The 15,626-nt window shown below is 38.7% G+C and overlaps 2 protein-coding genes across 6 annotated transcripts; both read right to left on the bottom strand.

Annotated features, from left to right (window-relative positions):
* Positions 1-4,255: 4,255 nt before the first annotated feature.
* Positions 4,256-10,371, bottom strand: maf1b (MAF1 homolog, negative regulator of RNA polymerase III b). Of its 4 annotated transcripts, none has more exons than XM_084033414.1 (8): positions 9,844-10,371; positions 9,398-9,486; positions 7,367-7,498; positions 7,083-7,245; positions 6,875-6,996; positions 6,480-6,599; positions 6,153-6,245; positions 4,256-5,400 (listed from the first exon to the last, which is right to left on the bottom strand). In XM_084033414.1, the coding sequence occupies exons 2-8, from the start codon at positions 9,478-9,480 to the stop codon at positions 5,376-5,378; spliced, it is 738 nt and encodes a 245-aa protein (XP_083889540.1). In that variant the 5' UTR covers positions 9,481-9,486; positions 9,844-10,371; the 3' UTR covers positions 4,256-5,375. The 4 variants fall into 4 exon arrangements, with proteins under 4 accessions (XP_083889540.1, XP_083889541.1, XP_083889542.1 ...); XM_084033415.1 differs by having other exon boundaries at positions 9,848-10,371; XM_084033416.1 differs by lacking the exon at positions 9,844-10,371 and adding an exon at positions 9,583-9,606.
* Positions 10,372-11,486: 1,115 nt separating this feature from the next.
* On the bottom strand, positions 11,487-15,407 carry zfand1 (zinc finger, AN1-type domain 1). Of its 2 annotated transcripts, none has more exons than XM_084034154.1 (8): positions 15,290-15,407; positions 14,841-14,883; positions 14,367-14,406; positions 14,096-14,232; positions 12,530-12,621; positions 12,245-12,363; positions 11,946-12,097; positions 11,487-11,725 (listed from the first exon to the last, which is right to left on the bottom strand). In XM_084034154.1, exons 1-8 carry the CDS (start codon positions 15,342-15,344, stop codon positions 11,659-11,661), a joined length of 705 nt encoding a protein of 234 aa, XP_083890280.1. In that variant the 5' UTR covers positions 15,345-15,407; the 3' UTR covers positions 11,487-11,658. The 2 variants fall into 2 exon arrangements, with proteins under 2 accessions (XP_083890280.1, XP_083890279.1); XM_084034153.1 differs by having other exon boundaries at positions 11,946-12,101; positions 15,290-15,405.
* Between the last annotated feature and the right edge of the window lie 219 nt (positions 15,408-15,626).

Below are 15,626 nucleotides of genomic sequence, written 5' to 3'. Positions count from 1 at the left end.
ACATCCCCCTCTCTCTCCCATGTTTCCTCTCTATCCACCGCTAAATACAAAGGTGTCTATGCAAGAAAAGAATCTTTAAAAAATATATGCAGACATGGGTAAATGGCATGCACTCTAACCACTCAACCACCTGCCTGCTATGAATAAGCCTTTTTATGACTGTTTTGGACTCACTACACTCAGATTTTGATTGACACGCGATATAGAAGCATATGTTAGGACTTTTACATCATTTTTACAACATTTTATGAATTTTGTCGATTTTTCACTTTTTTTCCGACTGACTTTTTTTTTCCCTGAAAAAGTTGACCATGGCTTTTTATGGCTGTTTTGGACTCACTACACTGAGACTAGGCGCGTCAAGCGAGATGAGCGATTTTTATGCCTTTTTAACAATTTTAAATATTTTTTTATGAATATATCCTGACTGACTTTTTCGTGAATTTTCGACGTGCTATAGTATGACTTTTTTTTTTGGGGGGGGGGGGGGGGGATATGACTAAGCCTTTTTACAACTATTTTGCACTCACTACACTCAGATTTTGATTGACACGCGATATAGAAGCATATGTAAGGACTTTTACATCATTTTTACAACATTTTATGAATTTTGTCGATTTTTCACTTTTTTTCCGACATGCTATAGTATGACTTTTTTTTGGGGGGGGGGGGGATATGACTAAGCCTTTTTATAACTATTTTGCACTCACTACACTCAGATTGTGATTGACACGCGATATAGAAGCATATGTTAGGACTTTTACATCATTTTTACAACATTTTATGAATTTTGTCGATTTTTCACTTTTTTTCGACATGCTATAGTATGACTTTTTTTTTTCCTGAAAAAAGTTATCATGGCTTTTTATGGCTGTTTTGGACTCACTACACTGAGACTTGGTGCATCAAGCGATATGAGCGATTTTTATGACTCTTTAACAATTTTAAATATTTTTTTATGAATATATTCTGACTGACTTTTTCGTGAATTTTCGACATGCTATAGCATAACCTTTTTTTAACAATATGATCAAGGCTTTTTTTTTTAAAGATTATTTTCTTGCATAGACACCTTTGTATTTAGCGGTGGATAGAGAGGAAACATGGGAGAAAGAGGGGGATGTGACATGTATCAAAGGCAGTGGCGGCGCCAGAGTATTTTTTCTGGTTCAACTACGGTGGGGCTAACTCAAAAAAGTCATTGAATACTATGTCAAAAAAAGTCATGAAAAATGTTGTCATATAGTACGTCGGAAAAAGTCATGAAAAAAGTCGTCATATAGCATGTCAAAAAAAGTCATCATATAGCATGTCGAAAAAAGTCATGAAAAAAAGTCATCATATAGCATGTCAAAAAAAGTCATCATATAGTATGTCGGAAAAAGTTATGAAAAAAAGACGTCATATAGCATGTCAAAAAAAGTCATGAAAAAAAGTCATGGTATAGTATGTCGAAAAAAGTCATCATATAGCATGTCAAAAAAAGTCATAGTATGTCAGAAAAAGTGATGAATAAAAGTAATCGTATAGTACGGAAGCGTATTGCATTCACTTGAGTAATTTTTTTTTGGTTTGTTTTTTGGAGTAATTATTTCTGTTTTTCTGAGTAATTTATTTCTTTGGTCTGTTTTTCTGAGTAATTTATTTCTTTGGTCTGTTTTTCTGAGTAATTTATTTCTTTGGTCTGTTTTTCTGAGTAATTTATTTCTTTGGTCTGTTTTTCTGAGTAATTAATTTTTTGGTCTGTTTTTCGGAGTAATTAATTTTTTGGTCTGTTTTTCGGAGTAATTTTTTTGGTCTGTTTTTCGGAGTAAATTTTTTTTGTCTGTTTTTCTGAGTAATTTTTTTTGGGTCTGTTTTTCGGAGTAATTTTTTTCTGATTTTCTGAATTTTTTTTTTTCTGAGTTTAGACAGCATTTGAAACAATAGACGCATTTATTCCTTTGTGAAAGCTCGATAATGGAGGCCAACATGACCGACTTGTTTAGTTTGATCAAGTTCTACTTTGATCTGGGATTAAGACACTGGGAGATAGTCCTGTCTTTGAGTCATATAGATGGTATTACCATAAGTGTATCCACTTTACGCAGGCACCTGAGGACTTTGCGGCTGAATAGCTGAAGATGGGGCATGTGTATGCAGGAGTCACTACAGGTCCATGGGAGTCGCTTGCAGGTTGGAGGTTCTCGCGGGAGTTCGAAGTATCGCGATAATTCAGAAAAAAAATTACTCCGAAAAACAGAAAAAAAATTACCACGAAAAACAGAAAAAAAATTACCACGAAAAACAGAAAATAAATTACTCCGAAAAACAGGAAAAGAATTACTCAGAAAATCAGGAAAAATAATTAGTCAGAAAAACAACCAAACAAAAAAAAATTACTCAGAAAAACAGACCAAAAAAAAATTACTCAGAAAAACAGACCACAGAAATAAATTACTCAGAAAAACAGGAATAATTACTCCAAAAAACAAACCCAAAAAAAAAATTACTCAAGTGAATACAATACGCTTCCGTAGTATAGTATGTCGAAAAAAGTCACGAAAAAAAGTCATCGAATACTATGTCAAAAAAAGTCATGAAAAAAGTTGTCATATAGTACGTCGAATAAAGGTCATGAAAAAAGTCATGAAACAGTCATCGTATAGTATGTCGGAAAAAAGTCATCATATAGCATGTCAAAAAAAGTCATCATATAGCATGTCAAAAAAAGTCATGGAAAAAAAGTCATGGTATAGTATGTCGAAAAAAGTCATGAAAAAAAGTCATCATATAGCATGTCAAAAAAAGTAATATAGTATCTCGGAAAAAGTCATGAAATAAAAGTCGTCATAGCATGTCAAAAAAAGTCATGGAAAAAAAGTCATGGTATAGTATGTCGAAAAAGTCATGAATAAAAGTCGTCATGTAGCATGTCAAAAAAAGTAATATAGTATCTCGGAAAAAGTCATGAAATAAAAGTCGTCATAGCATGTCAAAAAAAGTCATGAAAAAAAGTCATGGTATAGTATGTCGAAAAAAGTCATCATATAGCATGTCAAAAAAAGTCATAGTATGTCGGAAAAAGTCATGAAAAAAAGTCGTCATAGCAAGTCAAAAAAAGTCATGAAAAAAAGTCATTGTATAGTATGTCGAAAAAAGTCATGTCAAAAAGTCATGAAAAAAGTTGTCATATAGTACGTCGAAAAAAGGTCATGAAAAAAGTCATGAAACAGTCATCGTATAGTATGTCAAAAAAAGTCATGAAAAAAGTTGTCATATAGTACGTCGAATAAAGGTCATGAAAAAAGTCATGAAACAGTCATCGTATAGTATGTCGGAAAAAAGTAATCATATAGCATGTCAAAAAAAGTCATCATATAGCATGTCAAAAAAAGTCATGGAAAAAAAGTCATGGTATAGTATGTCGAAAAAAGTCATGAAAAAAAGTCATATAGCATGTCAAAAAAAGTTATATAGTATCTCGGAAAAAGTCATGAAATAAAAGTCGTCATAGCATGTCAAAAAAAGTCATGGAAAAAAAGTCATGGTATAGTATGTCGAAAAAGTCATGAAAAAAAGTCGTCATGTAGCATGTCAAAAAAAGTCATATAGTATGTCGGAAAAAGTCATGAAAAAAAGTCGTCATAGCAAGTCAAAAAAAGTCATGAAAAAAAGTCATCGTATAGTATGTCGAAAAAAGTCATGTCAAAAAGTCATGAAAAAAGTTGTCATATAGTACGTCGAAAAAAGGTCATGAAAAAAGTCATGAAACAGTCATCGTATAGTATGTCGGAAAAAGTTATGAAAAAAGTCATCATATAGCATGTAAAAAAAAAGTCATGGAAAAAGTTGTCATATAGTACGTCGAAAAAAGGTCATGAAAAAAGTAAAAAGTCATGAAACAGTCATCGTATAGTATGACGGAAAAAGTTATGAAAAGTCATCGTATAGTATATCGGAAAAAGTCGTGGAAAAAATCCTCATAGCATGTCAAAAAAAGTCATGGTATAGTATATCGAAAAAAGTCATGAAAAAAAGTCATATAGTATGTCAAAAAAAGTCATAGTATGTCAAATAAAGTCATAGCATGTCAAAAAACGTAATGGAAAAAAAAGTCATTGTATAGTATGTCGGAAAAAAAATGATGAAAAAGTAATTGTAAAGCATGTCTAAAAGTCATGAAAAAAGAGGCACTTCAGGGTATTTTCATTTCAATAAGTAAAGTGATTTTAGTGCTTATGTACAATTTTCAAAAGAGAACAACGAAGCAAAGTACGATTCAAACAGTTTATTCACATCTGCAATAGATCGGCCAATGAAACAAAGCACAGAGCAGTCAAGAACAGACACAACTCCTAACCACTTGTAAGGAACGTAAAAGGAGCATCTCAATTTCTAAAAAAGTACAACATTGCTATTTTACGGTTTCTTTTTTTCCCCTCTAAAAACTGAACTATACATTCACTTTTCAATGCAGCCTTTGCACCGAGGAATGAGCAAAGAAAAACTGGCAAGACAGACGTTTGAACAGATGTTAACCAAGAGATTAGGAGAAGTGAAAACATAACTGAACTAGACAACATAAAATGAATCAAGGGACTGAATAATGATGGATGGAAACAAACATTACATTTGTTAAAAGCTTCTAAGCTGCAACCCAGGTGCCAATAGTTTCCTCGGCTGTGCCCTACCATCTAAAGTACAGACAGCATTCGCAGTTATACATTTCAATAATACAAGTCTCAGTTATAAATGCAGCGTTTTTAAATTTTAAACTCAGTGCTGAAAAAGTCCTCACAGTAACATCACTGTCACACATAAAAATAAAAAAGCAACACACAAAAACAGCAAACAATGAAACAACAGATGAGTCCTCCACTAATCAGTATGTCTTACTGGGTTCAAATGGAGCCAACCCAGCTCCTTCCCAGGCAGCAATATCATCAAGTCAGTCAGTTTTCATCAATGCTGGTGTTTTCTGGACTCCTCTTTTTTGACATCATTTGCAACTTAGCTCACCCGCAGTCTCCGCTGGCCACTCAACAATAACAAGACCTTCTTCTCAAGTGTCCATGAAGGGTCTCTTTGGAAATGTGGCAGGTGTAGATAAGCCAATATGTATGCATGTGTGTGATGTCTGGGCTTGGAGTCAAAATCCATATTTGAGAAAGAAGGAGCTTTAAAGATACCGCTTTCAATGTCCACCAGTTCACGGTACAAGATTCACTGCCAGGAGAACAGAAGTCTTCAAACATGCATTGGTCTAAAGCGTGTAATGGCTTTGGATGAGCAAAATCCAAAAAAAAAGACAACAAAAAAGGTACATGGAGGAAAACGGGATGAGGAGGAAACGCCTAGATATTCTTTGGCCAAGTTGTATCCATCAGGGAAATTCACACGCACAGAACTCTGGGGAACCTGCGAGAAGAAAAGAATATAAATTGCAAATTAAACAAATTGAAATGTGTCTTCAAATCACAGAAGAACTGCATTAGCGCAAGGAATTTGTGATAATGCTCATAAAATGCATCCTTATGATTAACACTGTAAAGACAAAGTCAAATCACTTAAAGGAGTCATCACCCGGAAATCGCAATTTCTCTTGTTAAAACATGCATATCTGTGTTTGACCTCAGTTGAAACTTGCCTGAAAGGCTGGAGTTTGAAAGTGGCGCCGTTTTTTCGCTTCTGCTCTTTTTCCGAACAGGAATAGCACACAAGGGTGTGCATTCCTAAAGCACGAGATTTTGATTCTGCGCCTTCGGTGACGTCACCGTGGCGGCTACTTGCATAAGCCCACCCCTCTTTCACCACCCAACCCCGCCCCGTCCGCTACCTGAAATCGCCGAAGCGCCGCCATTATGTTTTGGAGTCTGCATGCAGGCAAGCCCCCCCGGCTCTGTCCTTCCTGCGGCGAATCAACGCGCGCCTCATTACATATTATACAATGCACATCCGGACCAGTCAAAACCTCGCGCGTAATCTCGCGTGATAAAATCGCGGTACGAAAAAGGGTCAGAACAAGCTCAATGTTTGATTAAAATTTTTTTTTTTTTTTCTAATAAGTTTTACGAATTGATCCAAAGCGATCCAAGGGGGGCTGGATACGTATAAAACCAGGTGATGACTCCTTTAATATTGTGAATCATAATAATCAATAATTAGCCCACCTGTCCTCAGTGAAGCCGTCCATTTCCTCCTCGTCATCCAGCTCCATGTCCAGTTCGTTGTCAAGACAATCACGTCCGTAGCCACTTAAGACGCTGCAGGCATGAAATATTTTGACATGTTAACATATATGCACATTTGTTGGATTAGCCCTTTAAAATTTCAATCAATGAGTGAGTATTTCCAATATTTTTGTATGTGCATTTGAAGGTTGTGTTTATTTAATATCATCCGACGTTGCTTGCGGTGATCAATAAACAAAATATTATGTAAAGGGCATATTTACCATATATTAGTAATCTGAGGATGAGTGTGCTGTGGCTGCTGACCTGACGGAGCGGCATGTGAAGAACACGATCCTCTTTAGTTTCTTGTTGTAGAAGAAGTAGTTGAAGGACCAGAGGCTGCCCTCTTCACCAAACGGGTCCGAGTCCAGATCCGGGTTGTAGCTATGCACAAAAAATTAAGGCATCAAGCTTAAAACGTAACTCCGAGACTGAAAGGATTTTCAACAGCATAGATTATGGGCTACATAATGCACACACGTTTGACAATTCAATTCAATTTTATTTATAGTGTCAAATCACAACAGAAGTCATCTCAGGACACTTAACACATTGAGCAGGACTAGAATACGCTCAAAATTTCAAGAGTCAACACAATTTCAAATTCCCAACATCACCCAGGGGCAAGCGTTACAGCGACAGTGACAACATATGCATACCTGTAAATGTCACAGCCCTGCAGGTTGATCTCTTGGTCGATGGCGTTCCACAACTCCGGCCCCAGAGAGTTGAACTCCTCTCCCACGGCCGAGAACAAGCTGCTGTTTACGGCATTGGCCACCTGGAGAGAAGTAAAATAATTATTTAATAATGAATTACATCTAGACATTAAACGGATAGCTGTTGTGCTCCAGAGGCCACACTAACCCAGTTGAGGCTGGGCTCGCGGCTGAACTCATGGGCCCGTGCGGCGCTGAAGTCGTAGTCCGGCCTGAAGGACTCGTTGAGTGTGGTGATGAGGTAGAAAAGAGTCTTCCTGCAACACTTGTCACTCAAAGGGTTCTCCCCATCCTCACTGCTCTTCCCCAGCCTGGACAGACAAATATAGAGAGAGAAATTAGAAATCTGTGCTCATCTTATCCACTGATTGAGGGTCTGATAAGAAACCGCACGGACTTCATTGTGGATGGAGCAGAATGTGCAGTACTCACTGTGAAGGGCTGGTGGCGCTGGTGGACTGAGGGGGAGAGAGGGCCTCCAGGACATGTGGCTCCCCTTCCTGGCAGAACTGCTTGAACATATGTTTATCGTCCCCTGCCATCTTACACGAGTAGCTCTCCATCCTGCAGGGGAAAAAAGATAAGAGAATATTGAACATGATCGGTTATTTAGAACATTTATACTGTGCACATAATTCCTTAATAGCACATTAGGCTTAAACTCAATATAAATACAATATACACACTTATATGTCAACGCATTTCAAATGCATAACACCTGAAACATTTCTGCAAACCAAATGTAATCATTCAGCCACAGATGTTAGAGACAAACACTACAGGACATTCTTATTATAAAAATAAAATCTGATTCAGTATTGGGATTATTAGGATTTACACAGAGTGCTGAGCAAGTGGACTGGAAGAGCACTGTAAACCACAACAGCTTGTTTGTGCAGATATGCCTTCTTGTTGGCGAAGTCAGAGATAAACACTTCCTGCATGCGCCTTCGTGTTTCTAGGTCAGACGCCGCCGTGCACAGATATGCACGTCGAGCAGTGCTGAGCAAGTGGTGTGCAGTTGTTTATTTTGCCTCCTCCCACCAAAGGGTTATGCAAGAGCAAAAGGTTGTGCAACTTAAGATAGACGGACTACCGAGACCCTCAGTGGCCCTAATCATAAGGACACGGGGGTGGCAGCGAATACCACAGTGGAAATATCTGCCCTGGTTTTCCATACGCAACACAGCTGACCTGCCAACAAAGCAGTGTGGGTAACCAGATGACAGAGCAGACACTGGAGCCGAGTGGAGGTTATCAACGCCAAAAAGATGATCGTATAAAAGCTACAACAGCTCCGATAACATCTGTGACCTATGCTCTTGCAGCTTGATTACACATTAATTTGGTTCAATACATAATTCATTATCGGACTAGCTATTTTGTCCATTATTTAATTTCAGTACCAAACAAATGGTCCTAACAGAACCAGCCCTTTAAAGTTTTATGTAATTTGTGAAGGACTGTGTCACTTTTAAGTGCAGTACATTATTACGGATTTATGTTTAACACAATGTCAACACGTTAAACTCATCCGTCCAAAATATAAATCTGCTGGAAGCACAGTAGGTACATTTTTGGTTTAAGCCTGCAGCTTGCAAGTCACTGCTGCTATGATGGGCTGTCTCGCTAATCCACTAAGCAGGCTCTACATCAGCAGTCTTGGCAGCTCCAGCATCACTCAGCTATCATGCAGTATTATTGTATTTGTTTTCCGTGCGCATGTAAATATGCTCCAACAGCAGCCTCCAAATAGCACCAGAGCGGGGTGAGCGGGCACCAAGTTGTGCGTCACTCCAGGCCACAACCAGCACAAGAAGCTCAGTTTCACCGCCCACGCTGAAAACCCTGCACTCAGACGGGGCTGCATAACTCCACAGCCCACTGTCCTTTATGTAAGCGCACTGTCACTGTAACCGCAAGCCTGCTGAAGGCCTTGCATACCCTTAAACACTTTGCCATGTCAAGACGTGTTCCGTCAGTTAGCCATTAACTTATACGCTCCGGAGTTGTGCTTACAGGTTGGTATTCTGTTATCAGCATGTTGCAGAGGGATCTGTGATCTGGCGCTTAATCCATGTTAAAAGGACATCAAAACATACATGTTTATTCCTGTATAATAAAAAAAACAGCTGACTCCAGTGGCTCTATGCTTTGGTACAAACACAAAGTCCAACACCTGACTGTTGATGTTGAGTGTGTGTTACTGAAATAGAAACTGCAAAGCTATCAACACCCGGAGAGGGTGACCTGTGCATGCATCTCCTGAGGGCTAGTGTGTGTGTGTGTGTCAAAATACAGCTTAAGTTTGTGTGTTTGTGTACCAAACAGTTGCAAAATAAGCGCATGTGACCGATGAGAGCATGTGATTACCCCATTCCCCTATAGACAGACAGACTATATATCTATAGACAGACAGACTATATATCTATAGACAGACAGACAGACGTCTCAGTCCCTTACCTGCCAAGGATGCGGGACTCTCCTGTTTCAACACACAGCCGGGAGCCGAGGGCTTCAAAGCTGGAGCTTTCCAACAGCTTCATTGCGGTCTGTGGAAAAAAAACAAACAAGAACAAAAATAAGGTTAATGTTAGCCAAACGTCATATTCGGAGATGTCAATGCGCTTGTTTATTGATAACCGCACCAAGTTAACGGTTGCCGTGTTCGTTCAGGTCTTAAATAAACATAAGTCAGCCGATAAATGATATTAACTTTCAGAAAAACAACCTCTGTCACTACGAATAACAAGCACAGCTGGGCTACAGCGCCCCGCGAGGCCAAATTTATAGAGTTAGGTCAAACACCCATTTCCCTTTTCTGTATACCAACCGCCCCTCCCCCACCCTTCAAGCGAAGTTGACAAATAGTCTTCCTGGTTCAGTACACGGATGTTATAATAATTCACTTACCGAATTTTTTCAGCACGGTCGAAAAATCAACGGATTCAAAAGCCAAAACTATAAACACTTCGTCTTCTCAACTCTGTGACGCAAAAGATTAACGATCCCTGCTTTGTTGATGACCAGCTATCGCTCGCTAGCTAGCGGTTAGCTTGCCCGTTTATCGCTCCCTTCACAGCCGCGCTTTTAATTCGCACTCGGGCTTAAGCATCTTACAGAAGCACTCGGTCGAGGATGCGTTATTCTGAGGCCCTTTAAATTTATAGAGAAACTGCTCTTCCCGATTAAATGCGATGAGATTAAATCCAGAGACTGTTGGCGTCCGTCGGAGTCTGTCTGCAGCGGCATCCCTTTTCGACCTGATTCCACAAAAAAGGCTCGTATTGGCTAAATCAAGTCGCCTCTGTTTAAGCGACTCGATCGGAAAAAGTAGCAACAAACGCGCTACCTAGACCAGCAATTCACCGAAACGGGCGGAGGGGTTTTTCAAAATGTCGGTTACGTCAACAACACATCTAGGCTCTTTGAAAACAAGGGACTCTTCTGTGCGATAACCAAGCCCCTTTTCGCTTTTATATGCTTAGCTAACGTACACGCCCATTTTTACTAACGTCCTCCGGTGATTGGCTGCTCATGTAAATGAAAACGAATTTGATTGGTTGAATCTTACTCGGTCAATTCCCAGGCTAGAACTGTGTCAAATGTCTTCGCTGTTTATCGCAACACAGCTGCTGAAACAAGGTCAGCAATGTTCTGCCTGTATTTAATATACTAAAAATACTTTTATTCACTATTCATCTCTTATGCGTCTAGGATTTGGAAAACTCGCTTGTAAGCTTTACAATACATAATGCATATTTTTCCTCTCTGCACAAAACAGATAGTTTATATACTCACTGATTTATTCTGGATGTATTTTCTTCATCATTAAAATGACAAATATTAATGTTGCATACAAGTTTTCTGTGTTTAATTTGCGTTGGTTTTGAGATTTCATCTATTTTTCCTTTGCCCTGTGTATTGCCCCAATCGTGTTTATTGCTTTTGTTATTGTATTGTAAAACACCACACATTGCACTAAATGTGCTGACAGATTTAATTAGTCTTAGCGTAGCCTCAAGCATGCAGCGACAGCATACTTACCTGAGCAAACAACATCAATTAAAAAGAATTGCAGACTGGGCCCGAATGGAAACAAAAAGTGAAGAGACTGCTTGCTGTGAGTGAAATTGACTCATTATTGTTGTTTGATCACCGGCCCAGTGGCCTAATGGATAAGGCATCAGCCTCCGGAGCTGGGGATTGTGGGTTCAAGTCCCACCTGGGTCGTGAGACATTGTCTTTGCTGGTCTGACACAGCATCTACACTATTACCTGACATAACTCCATAACATGATGAAACCACATAAAAGGCTTAATCACACCTGCAATAACTTACCACCCTCACCTTGAGGACTACATTATTAATTCTATTTTTATCTAAATACGCTTTGCATATTCTGTATATTGCCAAAAAATGAGTGATGCTAAACAGTGTTTCATTGTCCTAACAACGACAATAAAGATATATTCTTTTCTATTCTATGATGCATTAAACCCATTATAACTTCATAAAATGATAAAACCACCCACTCACACACACGATACCCAAAGTTGAACATATATATTTATTGACAGAAATACAAATGGCACACACATTGTCCGTTATTGTCAGCTCTGTGTGATATAGTCAGAAACATTCTCCAGGCCTGTGCACTCATTGTCCAGGTACTCCAGGATGACATTGCCCCCGTTGTACAGGGGAGTTTCTGGGTGAGCCATCAGCGAGACCAGGGTGTCGTCCATCCGGAAAGCATCGCCCGTCTCAGGATGACACAAACGCAGCTTCTACAAATGGAGAGGAGTGAAGCTATTAAAGACGTATTCAAGAAATATACACGCTGCTATTCTTAACATATTAATTACACATGGAAGAAAACATGGCATCAATGATAACTAAAATATGGACTTCCTTTGCCTTATGAGATGAAACCTCTATTTTGTGTTAAAAAGCAGTTAAAGCATAAGAAAAGTTCTGATAAGTGGCTTTCCCGTTACTATCTGTTACCTTAGCTGCCAGTACGTTATTGTTATTCTTGAGGTTAGATAGAGAGGCTCCATAATCCACCACCTTCCCCACACTCCATTTGGAGCAAAAGAACATTGGTCGGCTTGAGTCTTTGGATTCTTTAGGAAGATAAACCTGAAAATAGGTTCTTTCTGTCTGGAAAGCCCCAAAAAAGGAGAGGACGTAGTCAGTTGGACAAAATAATAAATACACAGATTTTTCACGTAAGATAACATCAATATGAAAAGTTATTCTCACACTACTATTTAAAAATGAAATCAAGAAAGCTGGAATTTTACCTGCGGCAGCCCCTTGTCTCCTACAGCATGCAGCTTCAGTTTCATTAATGCTACCTTAGCAGCAGTTGCACTGTTCTTTGCTCCTCTGCGTCCTTTACTTTTAGATTTGTCCTTTGACTCTGAACAGGCACAACACAGTAATACAGACATAATCAAAATGTCAGCAGGTAGAGTTACAATCAGATGTATGTTTGTTGTGACAAAGATAAGAGCAAGCAGATGAGGAATCACAGAAGAAATTCTGTCAAAATAGCAACTAGCAGTGACTACTGCATTGTAACTAACCAACAATCTTTTGCACCAGCTCTTTTGTTGCTGCCATTCGAGGCTTTTGGACCTCCAACTTCTCACACTTGTGATCATCTTGATGACGATGGCTGTAAGGCAATGATTGATTAACCTTTTAGTTTCAGTTTTGCTGGTAAAGTAGTAATATACTGTACATAATGAGGGGTCATTCCGTGTCATTTCATCAAATGCTTCCCACCTGACCATCTCAAAATGTCCTGAAAAAATTCAAGTACAAAGTACAAATCCAAAATATTACGTCTCTACTGTCAATAGTTTTCTCATGAAACATCATTGAATGAAGGGTTTCACAGATATTAAGGCTCAAAAATGGAAGTAAACACATCTTTGCCCAAATTCAGAGTCATATTCCAAAAAACTGACAACAAGTATCAGGTCCAAACTTACTTTTTTTGAAAGATCATATTCTTGTTAAAATCATATAAAAAAATCGGGAGGGTGTTTTGCCTCAATTTGTTGCAGTGATTTTTTAAAATCCTGATATTGGTGGGGTTTTTGTGGCCGGTTTTGGTACTGCATGTCCTAACAGCCTACTAGTAAACATCACAGCAGGGCAATTCAATTGTGCTTTTTATCATTTACCAAAGACTAACATGTGACTAAATGCTACTGATAAATTTAGCCTCACGAAAACATTAAAATGTAGCACAGTTGTAGTTACAGATAGTCTGGTTTTCACCATACTAAGGTCAATCTTTTAAGATTGAACATTAGTCTGGGTAAGCTGCGCTTTGTTTCTACTGCTCAAGAGGCGGGATCAATGGGCATCGTTCAAATGACTCCGTACGCAATTGGATAGTCCTACAACCAATCAGAGCGTGCCAGGAGAGAATGGCCGTTTCTGATTGGAGCCAAAGATTCTAGCAATGTAACAGCGAAAGTAAGCCTGAGGGTGTCCAGCCTAAACTGCCGAGTGAAATCCAAATTTCCCGGAAGTTCAGGCAGGGTTCACCCAGCCTAAGTTACAGAGGCAATAAGTCCTTGAATGTGAGTTAAACATGGTGAAAGCAGCTTTTAATGTCTTAAACCATGAACAAACATAGCATAATATTGAAGACTTTACATTTTGTCATACTTTAAGTATATAAATTACACAACCAAATCAAAAAATAATCTTAATTTGAGCCTAAATATTTTACATTACAGTAGAAAAGTCTCCAAAGTTTGATATTGAATAACAGTTTGTTTTCCAGATATTGCTGTTTAAAAATGGCTTTTCAGAGCATGATGCCAAAAACCGTCTAAACTACCCTTCATTCAATGATGTTTCATGAGAAAACTGTTGACAGTAGAGACCTAATATTTTGGATTTGTCCTGTTAACAAGTGTGTCTTTGCACTTGAATTTTTTCAGGACATTCTGAGATGGTCAGGTGGGAAGATTTTCAGAAATTTGATGAAATGACACAGAATGACCCTGAGGGCAATGCAGGAAACGCTTTCCTTTGACTGTGTCAGTGTGAAGTATCTGAGCTATGATGTACAGTTAGTTATGTCGCTCTATAAAAAGGTTAAAGAAAAAGAGAAGAAATTGCAAACTTACGCCAAACAGAAATGCTTCTCACACTTCGGACATATTACCGGCAACAATTCTTTTCCCTTGCAGTCTTGAAATGAGCATGGGTAACTTTTGCTGCCACCCCCTGTTGGGACTGTTTGGGATTCTCTTTTCGCCGGCTCCTGGAAAAAGTCAATAGAAATAGTAAAACAACCGAGCCAGTATCTAAGTAAAAAGGAAACAGATAAAAAAATGTCCCAATAGTAATCTTATCAAAGAAGGACATTAGGAATATGTAATCAAGAACACAGCGTACCTCTGGACATGCATGGGCCTCTCTGCTTCTGTGTCCAAGGCTGTAAGAAACAAAAAGATATTTCATGAGAAAAAAAACATGCAGAGGTGAAAAGTATCCAAGTTAATTTATAACATCCTGTATTTGTGGCTATTTCAGGGGTATGCAATTTTTTACTTTTACTTCCTTACAGTTCATTGCAAAAATATTGACAGAATTATATTAATGCAAACAAACTTTTTATTAGGGTGGCTTACATTTGGATGTTAAAGATTTGTGACCTAGTAATTTACAGAGCAGAGATTTAACAGTTGAAGAATAAACTTGATGATAGTGGACAACACATTTAATGATTGTGTACCGATAGATCTGTCATGAGCCAAAATCAGCTCCTTATATAGTCACTCACTATGAAGTTGAGTCTTTATACAGTATGAAATAAACACTTTATTCCTACTTGGACTATGGACTAATTCATAATAACTTTGAACTTACCAGAAAACACCGCTGCACAACTCACAGACAAATGGAAGGAAATCTAAAAGCAGAACGTGGAGAACGAATTCAGTTAGTCTGAAACAAACCCTGTCAAGAGCTGTCTATTGGGCTACAAGACACTGGGTTGAGATCTGAACTGAGCATCGCAGTTGTAACAGGGATGCCGACTCATTTGTCTGGACAGAAACCTTCACAGAGAGTCAAACACACTTTATCCACAACAAACTGTTCTATGAGCGAAACGTTTATTTGACATAATAACTAAACGAACATGAGTGAAACTATTTAGCTAGCGGTTAGCCTGCTAACATCGTAGCGAGCTAACAGTTCCTGGCAGTCATATTATGCTAACGCTAGCTAGCTGGCTAACAGAGCTAAAATAGCCGCTCAAGAATATCACACGCCAATATCTTCGTTATTGTTCCTCAGCGGGAAATTAGACGGACCGTTTTGATTGCAGGAATCAATCTGACAATGCTTCCCAACGTCTATTTCAGCCATTAGATAGCCGGCCCGGGATTCTGAAGGCTATTGAAAGTAGGATAGGACTAGTTATTGGAAATGAGGTATAGCACATGCGCAGTTCGCAGTGTAACTGGGGCTGCGATGTTAGCGGCAGGTCCATAAAATCAGATAATACTGCATAAAGGCAGTTAAAACACTATGGTTGCTTTCCTCTCAGCCCGACTGTAATGTTTACGTGCACTCTTCAAGCAGCAGATCAGAGTTTACTGCGCATGTGTCGTATCCAACGAAATGACGCAGGTCCAATCCATTATGTAC

The sequence above is a fragment of the Eutrigla gurnardus genome, assembly GCF_963514095.1.
Source record: "Eutrigla gurnardus genome assembly, chromosome: 18".
Lineage (NCBI taxonomy): Eukaryota > Metazoa > Chordata > Actinopteri > Perciformes > Triglidae > Eutrigla > Eutrigla gurnardus.
The sequence above is the reverse complement of the archived record's forward strand: the minus strand, read 5'-3'. Positions and strand labels throughout refer to the sequence as shown.